The sequence below is a fragment of the Fundulus heteroclitus genome, chromosome 21, assembly GCF_011125445.2.
Source record: "Fundulus heteroclitus isolate FHET01 chromosome 21, MU-UCD_Fhet_4.1, whole genome shotgun sequence".
Lineage (NCBI taxonomy): Eukaryota > Metazoa > Chordata > Actinopteri > Cyprinodontiformes > Fundulidae > Fundulus > Fundulus heteroclitus.
Window position 1 is genome coordinate 32,807,742 of NC_046381.1, and position 19,204 is coordinate 32,826,945.

The 19,204-nt window shown below is 43.2% G+C and overlaps 2 protein-coding genes across 3 annotated transcripts; both read right to left on the bottom strand.

The window, feature by feature from the left end:
- Positions 1-2,775: 2,775 nt before the first annotated feature.
- On the bottom strand, positions 2,776-7,813 carry rgs9bp (regulator of G protein signaling 9 binding protein). The gene is made up of 3 exons (XM_012858888.3): positions 7,359-7,813; positions 4,822-5,128; positions 2,776-3,379 (listed from the first exon to the last, which is right to left on the bottom strand). Exons 1-3 carry the CDS (start codon positions 7,452-7,454, stop codon positions 2,997-2,999), a joined length of 786 nt encoding a protein of 261 aa, XP_012714342.2. The 5' UTR covers positions 7,455-7,813; the 3' UTR covers positions 2,776-2,996.
- Positions 7,814-9,445: 1,632 nt separating this feature from the next.
- zgc:56231 (KISc_KIF23_like and GBP_C domain-containing protein) lies at positions 9,446-18,503 on the bottom strand. Of its 2 annotated transcripts, none has more exons than XM_012858890.3 (18): positions 18,287-18,502; positions 18,066-18,161; positions 17,283-17,402; positions 15,627-15,765; positions 15,350-15,534; positions 15,164-15,257; positions 14,729-14,896; positions 14,521-14,632; positions 14,375-14,437; positions 13,541-13,687; positions 13,281-13,446; positions 13,021-13,200; positions 12,787-12,926; positions 12,491-12,656; positions 10,308-10,422; positions 10,144-10,211; positions 9,943-10,062; positions 9,446-9,833 (listed from the first exon to the last, which is right to left on the bottom strand). In XM_012858890.3, the coding sequence occupies exons 1-18, from the start codon at positions 18,362-18,364 to the stop codon at positions 9,618-9,620; spliced, it is 2,373 nt and encodes a 790-aa protein (XP_012714344.2). In that variant the 5' UTR covers positions 18,365-18,502; the 3' UTR covers positions 9,446-9,617. The 2 variants fall into 2 exon arrangements, with proteins under 2 accessions (XP_012714344.2, XP_021170114.2); XM_021314439.2 differs by having other exon boundaries at positions 9,677-9,833; positions 9,918-10,062; positions 18,287-18,503.
- Positions 18,504-19,204: the final 701 nt, after the last annotated feature.

The following is a 19,204-nucleotide window of genomic DNA, read 5'->3' on the forward strand; positions in this document are numbered from 1 at the left end:
ACACAAAAATAGAGTCCTGACTGTACATCTTCTTGGATTTAGTCATCAGAGTTGCTTCAGCTTGGAACCACCGATCAGGCCCGAAATCTGGGTGTAGTGATGGACTCAGACCTGAACCTCCAAAAGCATCTAAAGACAGTTACAAGGTCGGCTTTCTATCACCTGAGAAACATTTCCAGGATTAAAGAACTAATGTCTCAGCAGGATCTTGAAAAACTAATCCATGCGTTTATATTTAGTAGAATTGATTACTGTAACGGTGTTTTCACAGGTCTGCCTAAAAAGTGGATCAGACAGCTGCAGCTGATCCAGAACGCTGCTGCCCGCGTCCTCACTAAGACTAAGAAAGTAGAGCACATAACCCCAGTTCTAAAGTCCTTACACTGGCTCCCTGTATCTCAGAGAATAGACTTTAAAATACTTCTGTTAGTCTATAAATCCCTAAATGGCTTAGCACCTAAATACATCACAGACTTGTTATCAGTGTATAAACCCTCCAGACCACTCAGGTCTTCTGGCTCCAGCCTACTCTGCATACCTAGAACCAGAACTAAACATGGAGAAGCAGCATTTAGTTCCTATCCTCCAATTATCTGGAACAAACTTCCAGAGGACTGTAAAAGTTCCTTTAACTCAAGGATAAAAACCTATTTGTTCAGTTTCCTTTGCCTGTTAATGAAGTTTGACTTGACTTATATCTTGACCTGCTGCTGCTATTCCACTGCAATGTATTTGTCTATGCATGTCTTCTTTTTGTATGTTCTGTTCATGGCACTTTGAAATGTCTTGTTACTGAAATATGCTCCACAAATAAAATTGCCTTACTTGCCAAAGAGAGACTGGGATTAAAGGCATTGATTTTTACCATATCAAAGATACTCTGAAAATACAACATGAATCATTCCTGGTCAGAACCAATATCCCATATAAAAGTAAAGCAGTGTAGAAAGTAGGAAAATGATAGGGTTTTAAGACATGATTTTATTGATTTTTACACCATTTCCCTTGCATTTCTTGCTCTGGAAGAAATGCTTTACATGTCCTGCAATCAGAATGTGTCGTGCAGGAAGATCGCTGATGGGCCCATAGCCTCCCATCTCCATTTCTCGAGTAAGCATTCACCACATTCTCTGTAATACCCCACCCAGTGCAAGCATGACAATATGAAGGTTCGTCAATGTCTGCTTTAGTCTGACCAATTTCTGGATGTGTGCCACATGAACGTGCCAGGAGAATTATCCACCGCGGGTAGAGAGCAGCTTCTTATTTCGACGCAATGAAACCTCATGTTAAAAATTTATTTTATTCAGATGTCCCTCTGGATGAAACTACTAGGATGATACAACTATCTACATTTTTTTTTTAAATCTTTAGCAGAGTGCTAACCAATGAAAATTGTTAAAAAAAAACAACAGCAACAGAGTTTTGTCAAACTTGATACTTTTATAATCCACAGTAAATGTATATATATATATATCATGATAGTCCTTTAGATTGCATATTATATACAAAATAGAAAATACATCTATTTAATCTTCTATCAAGCATAAGCACCTATGTACTTACATTGGCAACAAGAAAATAACGAACAAGTTACAAATGTCTTTCTAGCTTCTTTTATATGTCAAAAAAAAAATTTTCTTTGATGTATCACAGACCATTAAGCAAAATACATGAGCAATGTTCTTCGTCTTTCTTTTTTTTTTTTTTTTTACATCTAAAAAGGGCAAAAACTAATCCCGTGTTCCAGTTCAATAGGAAGTAGGAACTTGGATCAGGGAATGAGGCCACAGCCAACTTTACAATGGCCCAGTAGGAAGTTGGAAAATCTGTGGGATTCGTTGTTATGCCTATTTTCAGTTTGAGTCAACAGTCAGAGCTCGACCCTGGAGCGACAGTGGGTTAAAAACCAGGGAGTTGAAAACCAGGGAGACTTGCTCATAGGTTTGGTCCCAACTATCAGCAAAACAAGCTGGCAACCATGTCTTTCTCTTCATTTAATCTGTTTAAACATTAAAAGGACAAGTTTTGAAAAAAGAGATTTTACAGTTTGACGTGTACCAAGCATTTAATGAGTCATCATAGATAAGTGGAGCAATTGGTCCAAAGTTCTCCTCAACAGCTAGTCTATATCTGCGTCTGTCATGCATACCGGGCAGCCATATTGCATTCTGAACCGTTAACAGACATTGCAATTCAGATTTCAGCGGGTTGTTGACGTTCAAGAAGGAACCCAGGAAATCCCACTTGAGAACAAATAGAACGCGGCTTTAGTATCTAGGCTAACAGTTATTAGCCATGTGCGCTAATAACAAAGCATTTCATCCAGACAATGGAGGAAGGTGTTCACAAACATACTACAGGGCTATATGTGTTGTTGATGTAATAAGATAAAAATCAGAACTGCAGATAAGTTGTTTACCATGTTTAACACGTGCTGCAGCCATGTTGGATGTTAAGGTCAGGGTTGTTCAAGGATCTCTGACTTCAGGAGGCCTGCTGGTTGATTTTTGCAGCTTGGACCTCATAAATCCAGACAGTAGAGTACAAAAGGGGAAATGCACTCTTTCCACCTGGTCTCGATTCATTTCAAGTATTAACAAATCCTAACTGCCAGACATATGCTTGTATAGTTACCTTAAATGTATTAAGGATATGGGAGATTTAGATTTACTGTAAAGAAAAAAAGGTATACTAGTTTGTATCCCTGTGATAGACTGGCGACTTGTCCAGGGTGTACCCAACCTTTCACCCAAGGACCCCCCCCCCCCCCCCACGACTCGGATCAGCGGGTATAGATGACGGATGGATGGCTTTTCTGTATCCAGATGGGGGTTAGACAAATCAGCTAATGAGTAATTTTGTTGCTTTTTAAAAATCAGTAATGAATGTGATGGCAAAACTACTGCACATGCAAACCTTTCCATTTTAGAGTCGGACCGAGCATGTTGGTTTTGCAGAAAAAGAGCAACAAGTTGAATTCATTAAGGTTTCGCTCATGAGAAAAGGAAAACACAGACAGATAAAGTGGCTGCTACCAAAAAAACACCAAACAGCAGTAAGAGCACAAATATGTGGCTCCGTGGGCATAGAGGCTGAGATCTGGGGGCCTGCTGCTCCTCGTCTACGGAAATCAGAGCCATAGAGGCGCTGTCAGTGCTGCTGAGCGGGTCTGCGTACTGTGGCCCGTGGGGCTCCACCATCCAGCGCAGCACGTTGACTTTCATCTCCATGTCGTCAATCATACGGTCGATTTGATTGACCTCCAGCTCCATGGTGCTGCGTTCTTGGCTCTCCAGGCTGGCAGGGAGTGTTTTTGCCTGAGCTTCGTTCAGGTCCGGCAAACTGAGGGCCCGGGCTGCAACCTCACTGCATCCTCCTGTGGGGCAAAAGTCAACAAACCCTATTTAGAATCGGTTTCTGTGACTTTGATGTTCAAAAGTGGATAAAAGGAGGGTCAAATACTTATTAAAGTGTAATTTATCATGGATCTCAGAGCAATAGACCTTGATTATTGTTGCTTAAAGACTATATAAAAAGAAAGATCCTGCATCTAAAAGTCTAAAGAAAAAGACTTGCTATATAGGTTGTAACAGAAAAGAACGCAAATCCTAAAGGTCTAAACATGAGGAAATGAAGTCCTGCAACTTCTTTGAAGTATTTGCATTCATTTTGAAGTACCCTATTCTAAAGAGAATACCTAATGGAACTGCATCTTGCTGACAGAATTTGGCGCATTACTTAGGCTGTTATTTCACTGCTTATTATCATTGTTTTTATTTTCAGATTTAGGAGTCTGAAAATAAGTTCAATGCATTGTGAGTGCCCCCCCACACACACCCAAGTGATCAAGTGATTATTATCAGAATGAATCAAAATATAGTTCTGGCTGCCTTCAGCTGGAGCAACTAAACAGTTAATATTGGTTAGTGCAGACAGAGCGTCTGCATAGCACAGCATGAGATTAAACAATGTTATTATTATGGGGAAGCTGCTGGGACGTCTGGATTGTGCAAATTACTTAGCAGCTGTCACGGTATACACGGCATCTCTGAGTCGTGACACTCGCCAGCACAATTTTCCTACATTTCCAAAAGATCTGCAGCAGCAGTCTCTATGAGCTGCAGATCAAATTGCATAGAGCTGCATTATGGGATGCATAGGAAAGTGATACCGGCGCATTATTTACCCAAAGCAGTCAATGATTCTTCCTTTGTCCATTAAATGCAAGGCAGAGTTGTAAAAGAGTGATGCACAGAATGGATTAAAGTTGTTGTTAATCTGTATATTTTGATCAATTCAAAATTGCTTTTAGAACAATTTATTGCTGAACTGAGATGACCTCTTAGAAGAGCCCTGACACTGAAAAAGGACACAACGACTAAGGTAATCAACCGAGAAAAATGCTTCAACTAAAATCCTTATGTCGTACTGTTCAGATTTATCCATACCATCAACACCAACATGATTTTTCCCAAAGTAACATGGATTTGGAGTAACACGTCTTTCGATAATAAATGTTTAGATCAGGGTATTTTAGCCTACGTGGAGCATTCCTACAAAGCAGCTTCAAGCTCGTCTGCCAATGTGACAGTCAACATCCTGTCTCTGGTGATGAGTCTAAAGGGAATTTGGTATGTATTAAACACAGTAACCCCGTCAAAGACTTTAAAAAACAACAACCTTTGACAACTGCCTTGCAACAAATTCTCACATTCTCTGTTTAAATCCTGTCTTGCAGTCTTTCTCTGACAGACGTGGTCATTTTAGCTCTCCGTGTGGACTTTGCACGGGCAGTGATGGATGCAGATCGTTCTCTACCTTCTTGGCCGGTGTGCACGAGCGTCGCAGAGTCAGCCAGAGAGAAAATGCCGCTCATGTTCAAAACTTTGCACATGTCGACGTGAAGGAGCTCCAGACAGGAGGAGAAGGCCACCCAGAGGAGCTCCATCTCCTTTCGCTGTTCCTCGGGCAGGCTCTTGTCCCGGAGGTGAGACGTCAGGTGATGGCAGATGTCCCCGGCCAACTTTTGGGCCCTTTCTCTCGTTTGTCGCAGCTCATCGCGGAGCTGCAGGCTGTCCGTGCACCCGCCGACACACGAGGCTAAATGCCGGTAACAAGCCACAACCTGAGAGAGGGAAAAAGGGGATTAACGTCAATGGCAGCTCAAACACAGGATTTAGACAACTATGAACACATTTCTGCTTTGCTATACAAACCCTTAACAAAAAATGCGTCCTATTTCAACTTTTCCAAACAGTCAGCTATAGTGCTCTTAATTTAATTTATTAGAAGTTCATGTAAAAGCCCAAAGTGGCTCGTAGATGTGAAGTGGAAGAATGAGGGTACATTGCTTTCAAATAGAAAATTCTGATGAGCATTTGTGTTTCTCTTAATTAGCTCCATTCATCTTCCCATCAGCTCTTAACAGCTCTGTGCAGAAAAGCATCCCCGCAACATGATGCTGCCACCACCATGTTTTAACTTGAGGATGGTGTTTTTAGGTGTTGCACACATAACCCAAGAAGTTCAGTTTAGGTCAAATCTGAACTTCACGTGTTTGCTGTGTTCCCTTCTTGGTCAGTTACACACGGCAAGCGGGACTACTAATGGGTTTCCCTTAGCGATGGTATTTTTTTTGCCACTTTTCTATAAAAGGCCCGGTTTAAAGAACGCACAAATAATACTTGTCTTGCTAACAGATTTGTGCACCTGTTCACAAATGGCAGCTCCACAGCAGCATTTAAGAATTAAAAAAATAATGACACAAGTGCTGAGAAATAGTCTATACCTGCAACTTTTATTATGTTGTTTGTTTTGCTGCCGATGACCATAATGAATACAGGGAGGGTTCTTGCATCTCCGAATGAGAAATTAGAAAATCCGATTTCTGGGTTCAGAGAGAATTAGCCATAGTGCTTGGATGATTTTCAGTCCTGTACAATTATGATACATCTGTATATTATTTTTGCTCCCTCTTCACAAATATCCGCGGTTTTGTGTTGCTCCGCCACATGAAATCCAAACTAAACACACCAAGGTCTCTGCATGCAACGTGACAAAATGTGTAGAAGCTCGTGGGGTGTGAATACCTTTGCAAGGCGCTTTACATAAGCGGCGGTATGCTCTGGCTCATCGCGTAACGCCAACCACAGGACCACTAATCTCCTTTAAACATTGTCCATCTTTTTGTCACCTTAGCAGCTGCATGAACCGCAACAGAAACTCCCAAGATACATCAATACAGCTACTTACATGTGATCAGTGCGGTAAAACTATATATGTGCTAAAACGTTAGACTTGTGGAGACAAAAGGTCATTGGCAAAACATTTTATTTTTTTTACTATTTTACAAAGACTCTGGCAGTAGGGAAAAAAAGGCAGAGTTCTGATGGCATGATATTCACCATGCAGTTACTGGGTTTTATTAATAGCTGTTAGCTTAACCTCAGGCGATTAGCAGCCATGGTTTCATTCATTAAAAATATTAGATATAATCCCATTATCATGGATCTATTTGTAGATAAGCCAAAACAACCTTGCGGACCAGAGTACAAGCGGCCCCCTTTTTTCGCGACGCAAACCCTACCTTTGTTTATACAATCTATTTTATCATGATTAAGCTCAGTTTTTTGTTAATCACTAATATAAGTAACACAATACTGAAATATTTCAGTGCTTAGTTCATCAGAGAGGACAGTGCTAGGAATAGATGTCCGTTAATGTAACACACTTTAAAAATCCAGTTCTAACAAGGCGTGTGTTTTATCGTTGCACCAAGGTGGGCTCTCACCACCAATCCAACATTTAATTGATCAGGATGATATACAATTATTATGAAACCGATTAAACTTGATGTTAATGGAGCTGCTAAAAAAAATAAATAAAATAAAATAAATAAATAAATAGCAATGTCTGATAGTAAGTAGGGGGGGGGCAGAATTACACGGTATGACCCTGGCATTAGCTAATAGAGGAGCCACACAGATGCAGTGGACCAGGAGATTCTTTTCAAAGAGAGTGCTCTTTTAGCTGCAGGGGAGGGGATTTATCTCAGTTTTTTTTGTGTATGTTCATGTCTGGCTATGCTGCAACAAGACGGATTTAAAGGAACAGAATATATTCCACTTTTAATACGCATTCCCGTCATAATGCAGTGAAACTCTTTGGCGGAGTACTGTTTAAAACCCAAACATCTCCAAAAATTTCACAAACACATTTGTGCCAATTTCAAACATCATTTCTGAAGAGAGTTCGACTTCCCAGAAGAACCCGACTGCCCATTAGCTGTGCCAGAACCGGGTCGCGGCATTGACCGTAGCGCTAGAAAGCCGTGATAAAAGCCAGCTGCAGCTTACCTTTATCAAAGAATCCACCAAAGCCCTTCCGTCGGCCAAAGCCTTGTCGCCGCTCGCCGTGCAATCATCGCCAACTTTGTTATTTACCAGTGGCATGAGGGTGACTTGCGCAGAGTCTCAGACTCTGCCACAGCAGGCGAGATCCCGGCCCCACTGCCCTTCACTTCTCTGGCTTGCCCTGCTCCTCTTGTCTCCCTGGAAGATGCTTCATTCAGCGCCGGCCCGCCTGGACGCGCTCAGTCCCGAGGCAGCATGTTGCAGAGCGAAACACCCCATCTGCTAATAAAGCGCAGTTGTCGGCGCTGCACATGCTTTGGAGGGCCGGAGCGGGAAAGTCAAAGCAATAAAAGAAAAAGTATAATAAACTGATGTAACTCCTAAGCAAGGTGCTAATCCTGTGATTGACCCCTTTGCACTGACGCAGGCTAAGACGGACTGCTAATCTCATTAACCATCGCCGAGAGAGAGAGAGAGAGAGAGGAGAGCAGCTGGCAGCCTGTGGTCCTTTCACTAACTGAGGAGGCTTGGCTCCCTTTCCTCAAGCGCTCCGTACAGGCGACACCTCCTTCACTCATCTGTAAAGGTCAACGGGCCGCAGGGAGCATGCAGCCTTTCCAGGGGCAGGGTTGTTAGTTTCCTCAATCTACTGGGGAGGAAAAAAAAAAGCAATGATGAACGTACATTAAAAACAGCGAGGAAAGATGGAGTTCATTTTAACACATCTATGAATATTTCTCCCTTTAGTCCGATGCCCTAATGGAGGTACATGGACGACATCCAGCGCAACAGACTTCCTTCAGAAGTTGCCCAATCAGAGTCTCCCCGTCTTTCATTTCATCTTAATGAGCAAACGGCGTCAGGAATGCAGCGAATGGCAGCCGCCTGGTCAGGGGATGACGTCGCACCGCTGTTTGAAAGTAGCGCTAGGTAAGGATAGCGGCGCTAGCTTTGAACGTCTCACAGCACTGTTCGTCATCCGAAAATACGGTGCGGCACAACTGTAGCCCTACCAAGGCCGGGCGGCCCACCTACACTGACAAGTAGGCGAGACCGTTTACAGGATGAGAAGCCAAGAGTTTATCGGTTACTCTGGAGGAGCTGTAGAGTTCCACAGCTCTGGTGGGAGCAGCCATTGGTCGTTTAATCAAATCGTCCCTTTAGAGACGGGCCTCAAGAAGAAAGTCATTAACAGAAAGCCACGAGAATTCGTCACTTTAGAGACGGCACGTCTTAAAAGGTTTAAGGGTTGAAGAAAGCAGTTTGGATGAAGGTGCGCTGGTCCAACGATGCAAAATCTAACTTTTTACCCTACCTGCAAAACAACCGAATACAAACAGATCACCCTGATCCTCGTGGTGTGTTCAGGGTGATTATCATCATCCACACGGTGGTGGTGGTGGACTCAGGACAGGAGGATGGTTTTCTTCTGCCAGGAACAGAAACGGGCAGAAGACATGTTTGACTGTCAAGGCTTGAAATTTGGGAGGCGGTTCACCTCTCAGCAGGACACTGACCCAACCAAACCAGAGCTACAGCGGGCTGGTTTGGATCAGGGCGTCTCAGTCCTGGTCCTCAAGGCCCACTGACCTTCATGTTTGACACGTCTCTGCTCACCCAAATAAAATGCCCACTGCCGTACACCCAATTAAAATGATTGCATAGCCTGCTCAGCATGCCGTCAAGGACTGAAGTCTGTTAATCACTCATGTCCAGAGTGTGGCAGCTGGGAAACCTCCAACACATGCGGGACATGGGGTCCAGAGGAACTGGGCTGAGAACAGGTTTAGATCAAGGCACATTCATGTTAGAACCGACCAGTCAGTTCAGACCTAAATCCAGTTGAGAATCCGTGGCTAGACCAGGAGAATAGATGCTCACAAGCTGAGCTATAACTAAAGGAATTTTATGCAAGTAGCTAAAGGAAAAAAAAAAAAGAGTAACTTGAAACATGTAATGTGAAAAAACAACCGTTTCTAAAGCAGTAACCTGCCTGTGGTGCTTATGGTGCTCCAGCATCATAAGCACTGCTGTTTTTTTTTATATCAACTAAAGATGGAGGCAGTGATGACGATGTGAAGAAACTGGGGTCAACAATAGAATTTTATTAACAATTTAAAATGCAAAAATAAAACCATCTGGAAATAAAATTTTAGGAGTTCTGTAGAGACGTTCTTAAAGAAACTCCCACATTTTGCTGCTCATCTAAAAACAAAGTCCATTTCCTAAAACCAGTTGTAGAAAGCACAGACGCTGGGCTCTTCACTTTTGGGGAGTCTTTGGAGTTTTCCTGAGACTGCGGCTGGGCGTTCCCTTCCGAGGTGATGCGACGGCCATCTTGATGTTGGCCAGAAGGCCTCTCTTGGCCTTGGGCTGTTCGGGGAGGCTCTGGGAGAGCTTTTCAATCTGAGTCGTCAGCGAGGCGATCTCCTTGTCCTTTTCAGCATTCTGCCGCAGGACGTCTTCCATGGATTTGGACTTTTATGACAAAGCGCAAAACATTTAGCCACCATTAAAAAAAAAAACAAACAAAAAAACATCTTTGACCAGGAGGTTTATGACCTCTTCCCCATTGGCGACATCTCACCTGTTGGGCAGCCTCTCTCTGCAGAGCCTCCACCTCATCCGATTTCACCAGAAAACTATCCCTGACATCTTCCAGAGTTTGACTTAGATCGATCAGCCTCTTCTCTAAAGATAAAACCAACTGAAGACCAAACCTTTACGTTATTATATGTCCACAGACACCCCCCCTCCCCCTCCAAGAGAGAAGTTCTGACATAGTCACCTGTTGCTTATCCTCACACGCCCTCTCAAGGACACATTTCTCCTGGTAAAGACGTTTGCATCGATCATCTGTAAGACCAGAAGGAATTTAGCCTCGCCAAAAAAAAAAAAAGAAAAAAAAAAAGTCAGACCTCAGGGTGGTGCATGTGGTGGGGGCATTTTTACCTGCTGCCTCTGGAGACGGTTCTGTTTGGCACCACTTCTCCACTGCTGGAACCGGCGCCGCGCCTCTATTGCTGGACAACAATTCCTCCAACTCTGACACTTTACGCCGGAGGGCCTACGCGGTCGGTGAGTGAGGGACAGAAGAGGTTAGACAGGGAAACTGTTTGCGCTGTAAAAAAAAAAGATACGACGCAGTCAGTTTCCAACTTAACATTTAATGTTCCGGCCCATTTTAGAGCACGATTTGTTTTATTACCGGGAGGCGAAGAAGGGCGAGGACAGGGGAAGAGACAAAAAATAAATAAAAACAGCAAGAAAAACAAATGTGCATAAATATTAAAGTGAATCAGTGTAGTCTGAATAGTGGAAGAGTTCAGCGCGTGTGTCGATGGTTATGACACATGAAATGGTCCAAAACTAGCAGCAGCAGAGCAGGAGTACTGGTATTAAAATAGAGTTGATAAATAAGTCAAATAGATTCACTTACATACTATGGAATATATCCTGGTTTAAGGTTTTCATATGTAAATAGCAAAAATGTTGAAAAAGTCTAATCAATACGTGGAATATTAATCATTTTATTTAGAACTGCAGCTCCTCACGTCATCAGGCAGTGCGTTCCTCTGATTTGCAGCCTTTACAGAAAAAAAACGGATTCCCCGGTAACAGTGCATCTGAATGGAACGGTACAACCTCTCACTGATGATGTTCTTGTAGATCGAATTGTCTCCAAATGCTGAGTGACACCAGAGGGGGGAGCAAACCAAAATTGTCAAAGCTCAAAGAGCTGCATTTCTCTAGAATCCTACAGTGGTGGTAGTGCACTGGCTTCTTAATCCAAGGCTTTCAGACTCGGTTTATATAAAGACTCAGGAGGTCTTGGACCACCATCAGCAGCCTGACCCAGGCAGGAAGCACAATGTGACAGATGGGATAAAATCAAGCATTGCGTAAATGTCTTAGCTGCCTCAGATGAGTGACGATGTCTGATGTTTAAAAATTTTAACATTAAAATTACTTTAGTCATAAAGAAAAAAAAAAACATACATTTGAATGAATTATTTCAGTTATCACCTGAAAACAGTCTGCTCCAGAGCAAGGCATGAAAAGTGCAGCGCATGTATCCCAGGGACATCCCACTTTTAAGCACACCTTTCAGCCATGCTTTTTGTATACTCACTTAAAAATGGGAATATGTTGTGACAGTTGGTCTCATTTTCAATGTGAAGAAGCAAAACCTTGTTTTTGATGCCATTTAGGTTCTTTATGCTTCACAAAGATTCTGGCGACAGAGTGAGCATCTTCAAAAAGGGAACATGATGTGAAAAGATATATGGATGAATCAAGAAACCATTACACTATGGCTTTGCAGGAAAGCTTTCTAATTCCATTGATATTTGTCAAGAGTCTGACAGGATGTACTGTGACGCTGCTACTACAACACTCGGGGTCCCGCAATGCTCTAATTTTGGGACATTGCTTATTTAATGCAATAAGTAATTAGTCGTCCAACTCACCCTTTACATGCACACATTTACTTCTGTGAAGGTGCTGATTTTTTGTTTCCAAATAATCCAGGTTAAAATGAAGTCTGTTTCAAACTTTGTTTTTTTTTTGTTTGGCATTTTCCTTGCAGCTCTCAGATAAAAATCTGATCATATTTAGTTTCTGGTGAAATATCAGTTTGTAAAAAAATTATTTCATAGTCTAGTTAATTAGAAGTATGCAAGTAGTAGATAAGGATTTATCAGCATTTCTTATATTCCATCTAATCATTGGGTAGAACTGTTTGCCTCCAGGTCTGTCCAGTCGCCTCTTTTCAATCAATTTAAGACCCTGGCCATTTTGAAAACGCTCAACTCGTTTTTACAACATATTTCCCAGCTTATAAAAAAACTTTTTTGTAGACTGACAGAAATGTAAACAAGCCTAATAAAAGGATAGATTAAATCAGCCCGTTTCGTGCTAAACTTAACCTCGCTCTGCTGGGATCCATTCATGAGCTGTAATGGGAACATCTCCTGGGCAAAAAGTAATTATTACCAATCTGTAATTTTTTGGCATACTACTGTCAAATTCTTTTGTTGTGCGTTCATGTAAACCCCTAGAAACACCCCCCCCCCCCGCTTCTTTTTAAATTTCTTCAGTTTATTTTGCTATTCATTATGGAGTGTAAAACTTGCCTCAGCTTCCTCCTGTTCAGCGGTGAACTCGTCAAGCGGGACGTAGTCGTCCTCCAGGTCGTTCATGGCGCACTGGTAAGCGTGCTCCTTGACCGCTTCCCGGAACATCTCAAACGTTTTCTCCAGTTTTTCGGCCTCCATCTCTTTCACCTCCTCAATCTGCCGACTTAACAGATAACGGACGTGAACGCCGGGCTGTCCTACTTTACGGCACCAAAGGAATGCGAGATCTAGACGTCACTGGCTAAATCTTGATTAACAGAAGAAGAAGAAAAAAATAAGAAAGGTAAACATGCAGGCGAAGTTCTTCGCTTTCAAAGAACTGCTGCAACATGGCGTCCCCCATCTCTTTACGGATTTCCATTTCCTTCACCAGGTTCTTCCTCCGCTCGGCAAGAAGTTTCGTTTGTAGGTTCTCGATTATGTTCAGAAGCTCCTTTTAAAAAAAAAAAAAAGGAAAGAAATGCATGCAGCTGCAAGTTTATACTGGATGCACACATCTGATGGTGGTAATAAGCCTTTAGCCGTACATTCGTCGGCAGCACAGACATGTCCGCCTCATCCTCTTCATCAAGCAGCTCGTCTTCAGACAAGTAGCTCTCTAGCGCCTGATTGTCCATCACGCCGTTCCTCAACAGGGGCTTCCCATCCCGACCAACCAGGAAAGGGGCCGGAGACTCCACACGCTTGTCCGGGATCACCTGCACCACCTGGAGAAACAAAAAGCTCTGCCTGCATCTCATCTCATCCTGATTCGGAGCGATCTCAGGTTCGGCGAGCTCAAACCAACCTGTTTGGCGACCGCGGAGAACTTCATAACGTGGAGGGTCTCGTCGTAGGTGGACGCGCATTGGTTGATGTTGACGATCATGGAGGCTCTTCCTTTGCCGCAGAAGAAGGCCTGGAAGAGCTTGGTGAGCTTGCTTTCCCGAAAAGGAATGCAGCCGACCTTCGTTCTTAAAGACGGACACAGAGTTGTCCCGACAAGATCAAAACTCAATTAAAAAAACAACCTTTTGCAGTCAGCAACGGGCTTTAGACTCCTTGTACCTGTCAGTCTGACTGTTTCGGAGCGCGCTGATGCATTTCCCCAAAATAAGGAGGGAGTTGTTGATACTCCTGGCCTCCTTTAGTCGGTCTCCAAAGGTCTTCGTTTTGTTGCATCTTTCCGAACCCGCCAGGTCGCAGAGGGAGAACCTGGGAGAGAGACGGCCACGTATAAAAGCAGGTTCCTGCATTGCAGCAGCGTTCACATGAATCAATGCTCCGCTTTCGTTTTAAAATGGAATCGTCATCACGAGGGACTAATACACCAAGACAGATTGATTAAATGTGCAACATGCATTTGCAGAATCTTTCCTTCTACACTTTTTTGTATGCTGAAAGAACCTTTTCCAGCACTACAACAAACGAGAACTCAAAGTAAAATGTTGTTGAAATGAGTATTTGTCCTTGATCTGAGCAGGTTAATAAGATGATCTGCCAATGGAATGAGTATTTTTACCCCCAAAATACAATAGTTAGATCTACTGCACTTGAAATTTGGAAAGGAGTTGTTCCTCAAGTACAAAATTTCACTTTTAGGACAATATAAAGACAATTTTAGGACGTAATCTTGTAGTTCATTGCAAACCGCAGTAATGAGAGGAGACCACTGTGTGAAAAATGGTAGAGAGTTGATCTACTGCCAGCCATCATATATTTGTAACCAGAGTTGGTTACAACTCGGTCAACATTATCCTGTTTCATGATCTAACTCCTCGTATTCATGTGGGCGGAGCTTAACTCAGCCTTTTATGACATGTTGGGCAGAGCCTTTCAGTAAACTCCATCTTCTACTAATGTAACAGCAACGCTTTAAAGAAACTCAAGTCAAACACTCACTCAGAAATCCTTTTCACCGTTCGTTCCGCAATGGTCAGTAACTTCAAGGTGAATATGCTGTGGCTAGAAAAAAACCCAAAACAAAACGGGGCATTAGATGTAAAATGCCAATGCTGACTAAGCAAACGCAAAACGCAATAGTTTGCCTTCTGCTGGAGGACTCGTTCAGCTTGGTGGCTGCAGCGCTTCGGTTTTTATTCCCAATCTGGAGCAGCTTGTTGGCTTCGCTCAGATTCTGGATGTTGACCCACCTGAGGTCTGAAACGAAACCAGATAGGGAGTCTTTGAGTTCCTTTAAAACGATAAGGGTTCAACTGTTGCAACATTTTTCTCCCCCCCTCTTCATTTCTACACCTTTCACGTGAGCGTTTCCGGCTCCGTCGTCACACACACGAAGAGTGGAGCGCTTCCTGGACAGGGACGGCTGGAGGAGGTCATACACGCACTCGTTGTAGATCTCGAAGAACGCCACCCACAGGGCGAACTGGTCGCCGGCGGCTTCTGCCGGGTTGCTGGAGAACACTAAACGAGGAAACAAGCCAGGAACACTAAAAATAAAAAATAAAAAGTCCTAAACTCCATTCGGCCTGCTGCATTTATTTTCTATTGCTGTAATAAACCGCTTTCAGGCAAACGAGTTTACAGTGACAGACCGTAAAAACAACATGGCTGCATGTGAGAAAGCATTCACCGCCATGAAGCTCCACCGTCTTTGTGATTCAGAAGAACAAGCGTCGCATCTGGGCCCAGCCAAAATGAACGTGGGTGTGTTTACTTAGCTGGCTCTACCTGATGGATCGTCGGATGAAGAGAGCGATGAAGAGCCGCCGTCAGAGGAGATGAGCGGCTCTGAGCTACTGCTGGCTCTTTGATGATCACATTCCTAGTAGGCAAGGACATTTTAGGTTGTGATGCTGCCAAAGACAAACATTTTCAGACAGTCAGCAGAAAGTTGGGGCGAATCTAAGGTTTCACTTCTCTGGACGAAGCAAGAATGGCTGATCTAGCGGCCCTCTCCTGCTTGACTTGGTCAGGGTCCAGCCGCTGTGCGCCGTTCCTCATGAAGGGTTTCAGGTCCATGCCCTCGTACTGATGACCTCCGATGTGCTCAAACGTCGCCTCCAGCACTCGCGGAAGGATCCCCGGATCCTTCTGAGTTCCTAAATAAATTTCGAGGCCTGGGTTTAGGGCTTGCGTCCGACTGATCACAGTGCCTGTGGCTCACAAAGAGGTTCTGGGCCTCCGCGCTTACCTTGGATTGTGAAGGTTTTCCCAGCATTTGTGACGCCATAGCTGAATATCAAAGCATTTTTCCCTTCCAAGAAATCCAACACTTGGCTTCTCACCGTGTCCTTGAACAGCTCGCTTTGCGTCGTCTGTGGTCCATAAACCTAAGGGCGACGAGATGAAGCTGAAACGGATGTGTATACATAGTTACACAATTACAATATCATGAAAAAAGTAGATTTTTTCAGTAATTCTATTCAGAAAAGGGACACTTGGATATTCTATTCATTCATTACACACTGATACATTTCAGGTGTTTATTTCTATCATTATAACTAACAACTAATGAAAACCCTCAAATTCAGTATCTCAGAAAATTTGGATATTACTGAAGACCGATACAAAAAGGATTTCCAGAAATGTTGGCCAACTGAAGGTATGAACATGAAAACTATGAGCATGTTCAGCTCACAATGCTTAGTTGGGGCTCCTTTTCCCTGGATCACTGCAGCGTGGCATGGAGTCCATCAGTCTGTGGCACTGCTCAGGTGTTATGAGAGCCCAGGTTGCTCTGATAGTGACTTCAGCTCTTCTGCATTGTTACGTCTGGCATATTGCATCTTCCTCTTCACAATGACTCAGATTTTCTATGGGGTTAAGGTCAGGCGAGTTTGCTAGCCCATTTAGAACAGGGACACCATGGTCCTTAAACCAGGAACCGGTAGCTTTGGCACCGTGTGCCAAGTCCTGTTGGAAAATAAAATCTGCATCTCCATAAAGTTGGTCAGCAGAAGGGAGCATGAAGTGCTCTAAAACCTCCGGATGGACAGCTGTGTTGACCTATGACCTCAGAAAACACAGTGGACAAACACCAGCAGATGAAGCTGTTGCTCCATACTTGCTCAGTATGAGGGATTGCTGCAAAGCCATGGACAATGCAGACGACCCTCTCTGTGGCTCTACGCTTCTCCAGAAGTGTCAGGACTTTGATGCAATCAACTGGTTCCCTTAGGAAATTTTTGACCAATCTGTATAATTTGACCCAATCTATATAATCTGATTGAATTTGACTTTGCAAAGTGCCTTGAGATGACATGTTTCATGAATTGGTGCTATATAAATAAAATTTAATTGAATGACATGGCACCCTAACCCATCACTGACTGTGGAAGCTTTACACTGGACCTCAAGCAGCATGGGTTCTTTTCCTCTCCTCCTCCAGACTCTGGGACCCTGATTTTCAGAGAAAATGCAACATTTACTTTCATCAGAGATGATAACTTGGGACCACTCAGCAGCATCCAGTCCGTTTTGTCTTTAGCCCAGGCGAAATGCTCCTGATACTTCTCTTGTTCAAGAGTGGCCTGACAAGGAATGCGACAGCTGAAACCACGTCTTGCATACGTCTTGAAGCTCTGACTCCAGCTGCAGTCCACTCTGTGAACCTCCCCCACTGCATTTCAGAGATACTGAATTTAGGGGTTTTCATTAGCAGTCAGTTATAATCATCAAAATTTTAAAAAAAGAGATAAACACTTGAGATACGTCAGTCTGTGTGTAATGAATGAATATAATATACAAGTTTCACTTTTTTAATGGAATTACTGAAAAAAAAAACTTGATCCATGATATTTTAATTGTATGACCACCAGGAGCAAAGCTTGCTCCAACCAGCCCTGACCTTTGAGAAGGAGAATTTGTGGATTGAAAAGCCAACTCCCTTCTCACTGCTCTTCATGTTGGCAGAGCCCTTGGGTGCGTTCAGGGTCACCGTCTGGTCGTCTTCGATCACAACGCAGTCCTGAAGAGAGAGGAAAATGGCTTTAGCCAGTTTGGGCTGTGGTTAAAGCCCTTTTAAAGAAGCTTGCTTTCCATCGAGACGCCTCGTTACACTACAGACCCATACCCGGTGTTAGCATCTCACCCCAACCCCCTGCTGAAACTCTGGGGAGAATATGTTTTCTCGTCATTTCTGTGAACATTTACACAGCAATCACCTGCTTCAAAGAGCAAGACAGCCCCGGTGAAAGTCACTAATAATATTCTCATGGCCTCACATAATTAATGTGTCCCATTAGATCTTTGTGCTACTTTTGATTCTTCATCAAGCCGTGAACCTGCTGTGGTACTCAACAGTGCTGGACTGGTTTAGCTCATATTTGTCTAACAGCTTCCAGTTTGCTCACCTTAATAAGGCCTCGTGTATCAGGGTTACTTGTGGCTTTGTGCTTGGGCCAATTCTATATCAAGTTTTCTATATTTATTTATATATCTATATACGTCTCCAACTCTCTACTTGGTTTATCAGTCGGCATGTGTTCTTTATTTAGGAAGGTTTTGTGTCACACCTATTAAAGTCTTGTTTGGATTAGAAGGCAGGTGAACTAAAACTCAGGAAGCAGCCAGACTCCAACTCATTGCATGTCAACCAAGATGAAAAAGTGATTTAAATCTCCAACTGCACCTGATCCTCATTAGCAGCCAGCTCCTCTTTTGAAAAGGGTCGGACTCTGAGGTGAATTTGCATCATCTGCTGCTCAGCCCCACCTGACACCGCGCTCTATCAAGGAGAAAGATAAAAAAAATGAATAAATACAGTTTTCAGGGAGACAGGCTTCCAAAGCGGCCGTTGTTACATGTGTAAAATTATGTGGCAGGACCAGAAGTGGCCGTGAAACGCCTTACCTGTTGGAACGGAGGACTGCTGACAGAAAAATCACATGTCAGGTCCATGTCAACGGGCTCCAAGTTCATATTTTCCATTTTTTTTGCAAAAATCAAAACGTGTGCTTTAAGTGAGAAAACCCAGCTCCTGTTTATTTTATGAGAAGAGATCAAATAGTTTTCAGACTAAAATGACTTTCCACCACCCCTCTACCCACAAGATCTGCCAGTGGAAGCTGGCAGGCCTCTTCTAATCACTTTTTATTGGAAGCGGCTGGTAGTTCACACACACACATCATTATGTATGACCAACCAGAGCGGAGGACTCTGCTCCAAAGCTAGATCCATTCCTTAACAGTCAGCTGGAGAATGACTTGGCCAGAACAGATGAGGAGCACAGCAAGGGAGGGGTTTTAATGTAAAAAGCACCACCTCACTCAGAGTTTACTAGTCAAAGGAGGCAGTTTTTGTTATAATATGAGTTGATAATTATGCTCCTTCTTCAAAACAAAGCCTGAATATGCTTACATTCCACAGATTTCCTGACTTCCTTTATTAGTTTGACATTTTGACCGTGGATACCAAACAACCAGGCAGTCCCCTGGGGGTTACGATGGCTGTCCTTTGCCTTTTTTTCCGGGTTTTGTGTCAGCTCTGGGCGAGGCTGGATAGTTTCTTAGAATGGATTTCTAAATCCACCTACCCACCCTGCAGCTCGCCCCACGGGTGTGTAAATGGGGCAGATCCACTGTTGGCAAACCATTTCTCTGTAACCTGCAAAAATGCTCATCATCATCCAACCATTCAATTCAATTCAATTTTATTTATATAGTGCCAATTCATTATATATGTCATCTCAAGGCACTTTACAAAGTCAAATTTAATCAGAATATACACATTGGTCAAAAAGTTTCCTGAAACCCAGTAGATTGCATTGAG

Bases quoted from the DNA above. Each gene is read 5' to 3' on its own strand.
- rgs9bp (XM_012858888.3), bottom strand. From the start codon at position 7,454: ATGCCACTGGTAAATAACAAAGTTGGCGATGATTGCACGGCGAGCGGC. The intron at 5,129-7,358 runs GTAAGCTGCAGC...TCCCTCTCTCAG, and splicing joins TGGTGGATTCTTTGATAAAG to GTTGTGGCTTGTTACCGGCA. The intron at 3,380-4,821 runs GTAGAGAACGAT...TTTGCCCCACAG, and splicing joins CGTGCACACCGGCCAAGAAG to GAGGATGCAGTGAGGTTGCA.
- zgc:56231 (XM_012858890.3), bottom strand. From the start codon at position 18,364: ATGGAAAATATGAACTTGGAGCCCGTTGACATGGACCTGACATGTGAT. The intron at 10,212-10,307 runs GTAAAAATGCCC...CTGGTCTTACAG, and splicing joins ACCGTCTCCAGAGGCAGCAG to ATGATCGATGCAAACGTCTT. The intron at 9,834-9,942 runs GTGAGATGTCGC...TTGTCATAAAAG, and splicing joins AGAGAGAGGCTGCCCAACAG to TCCAAATCCATGGAAGACGT.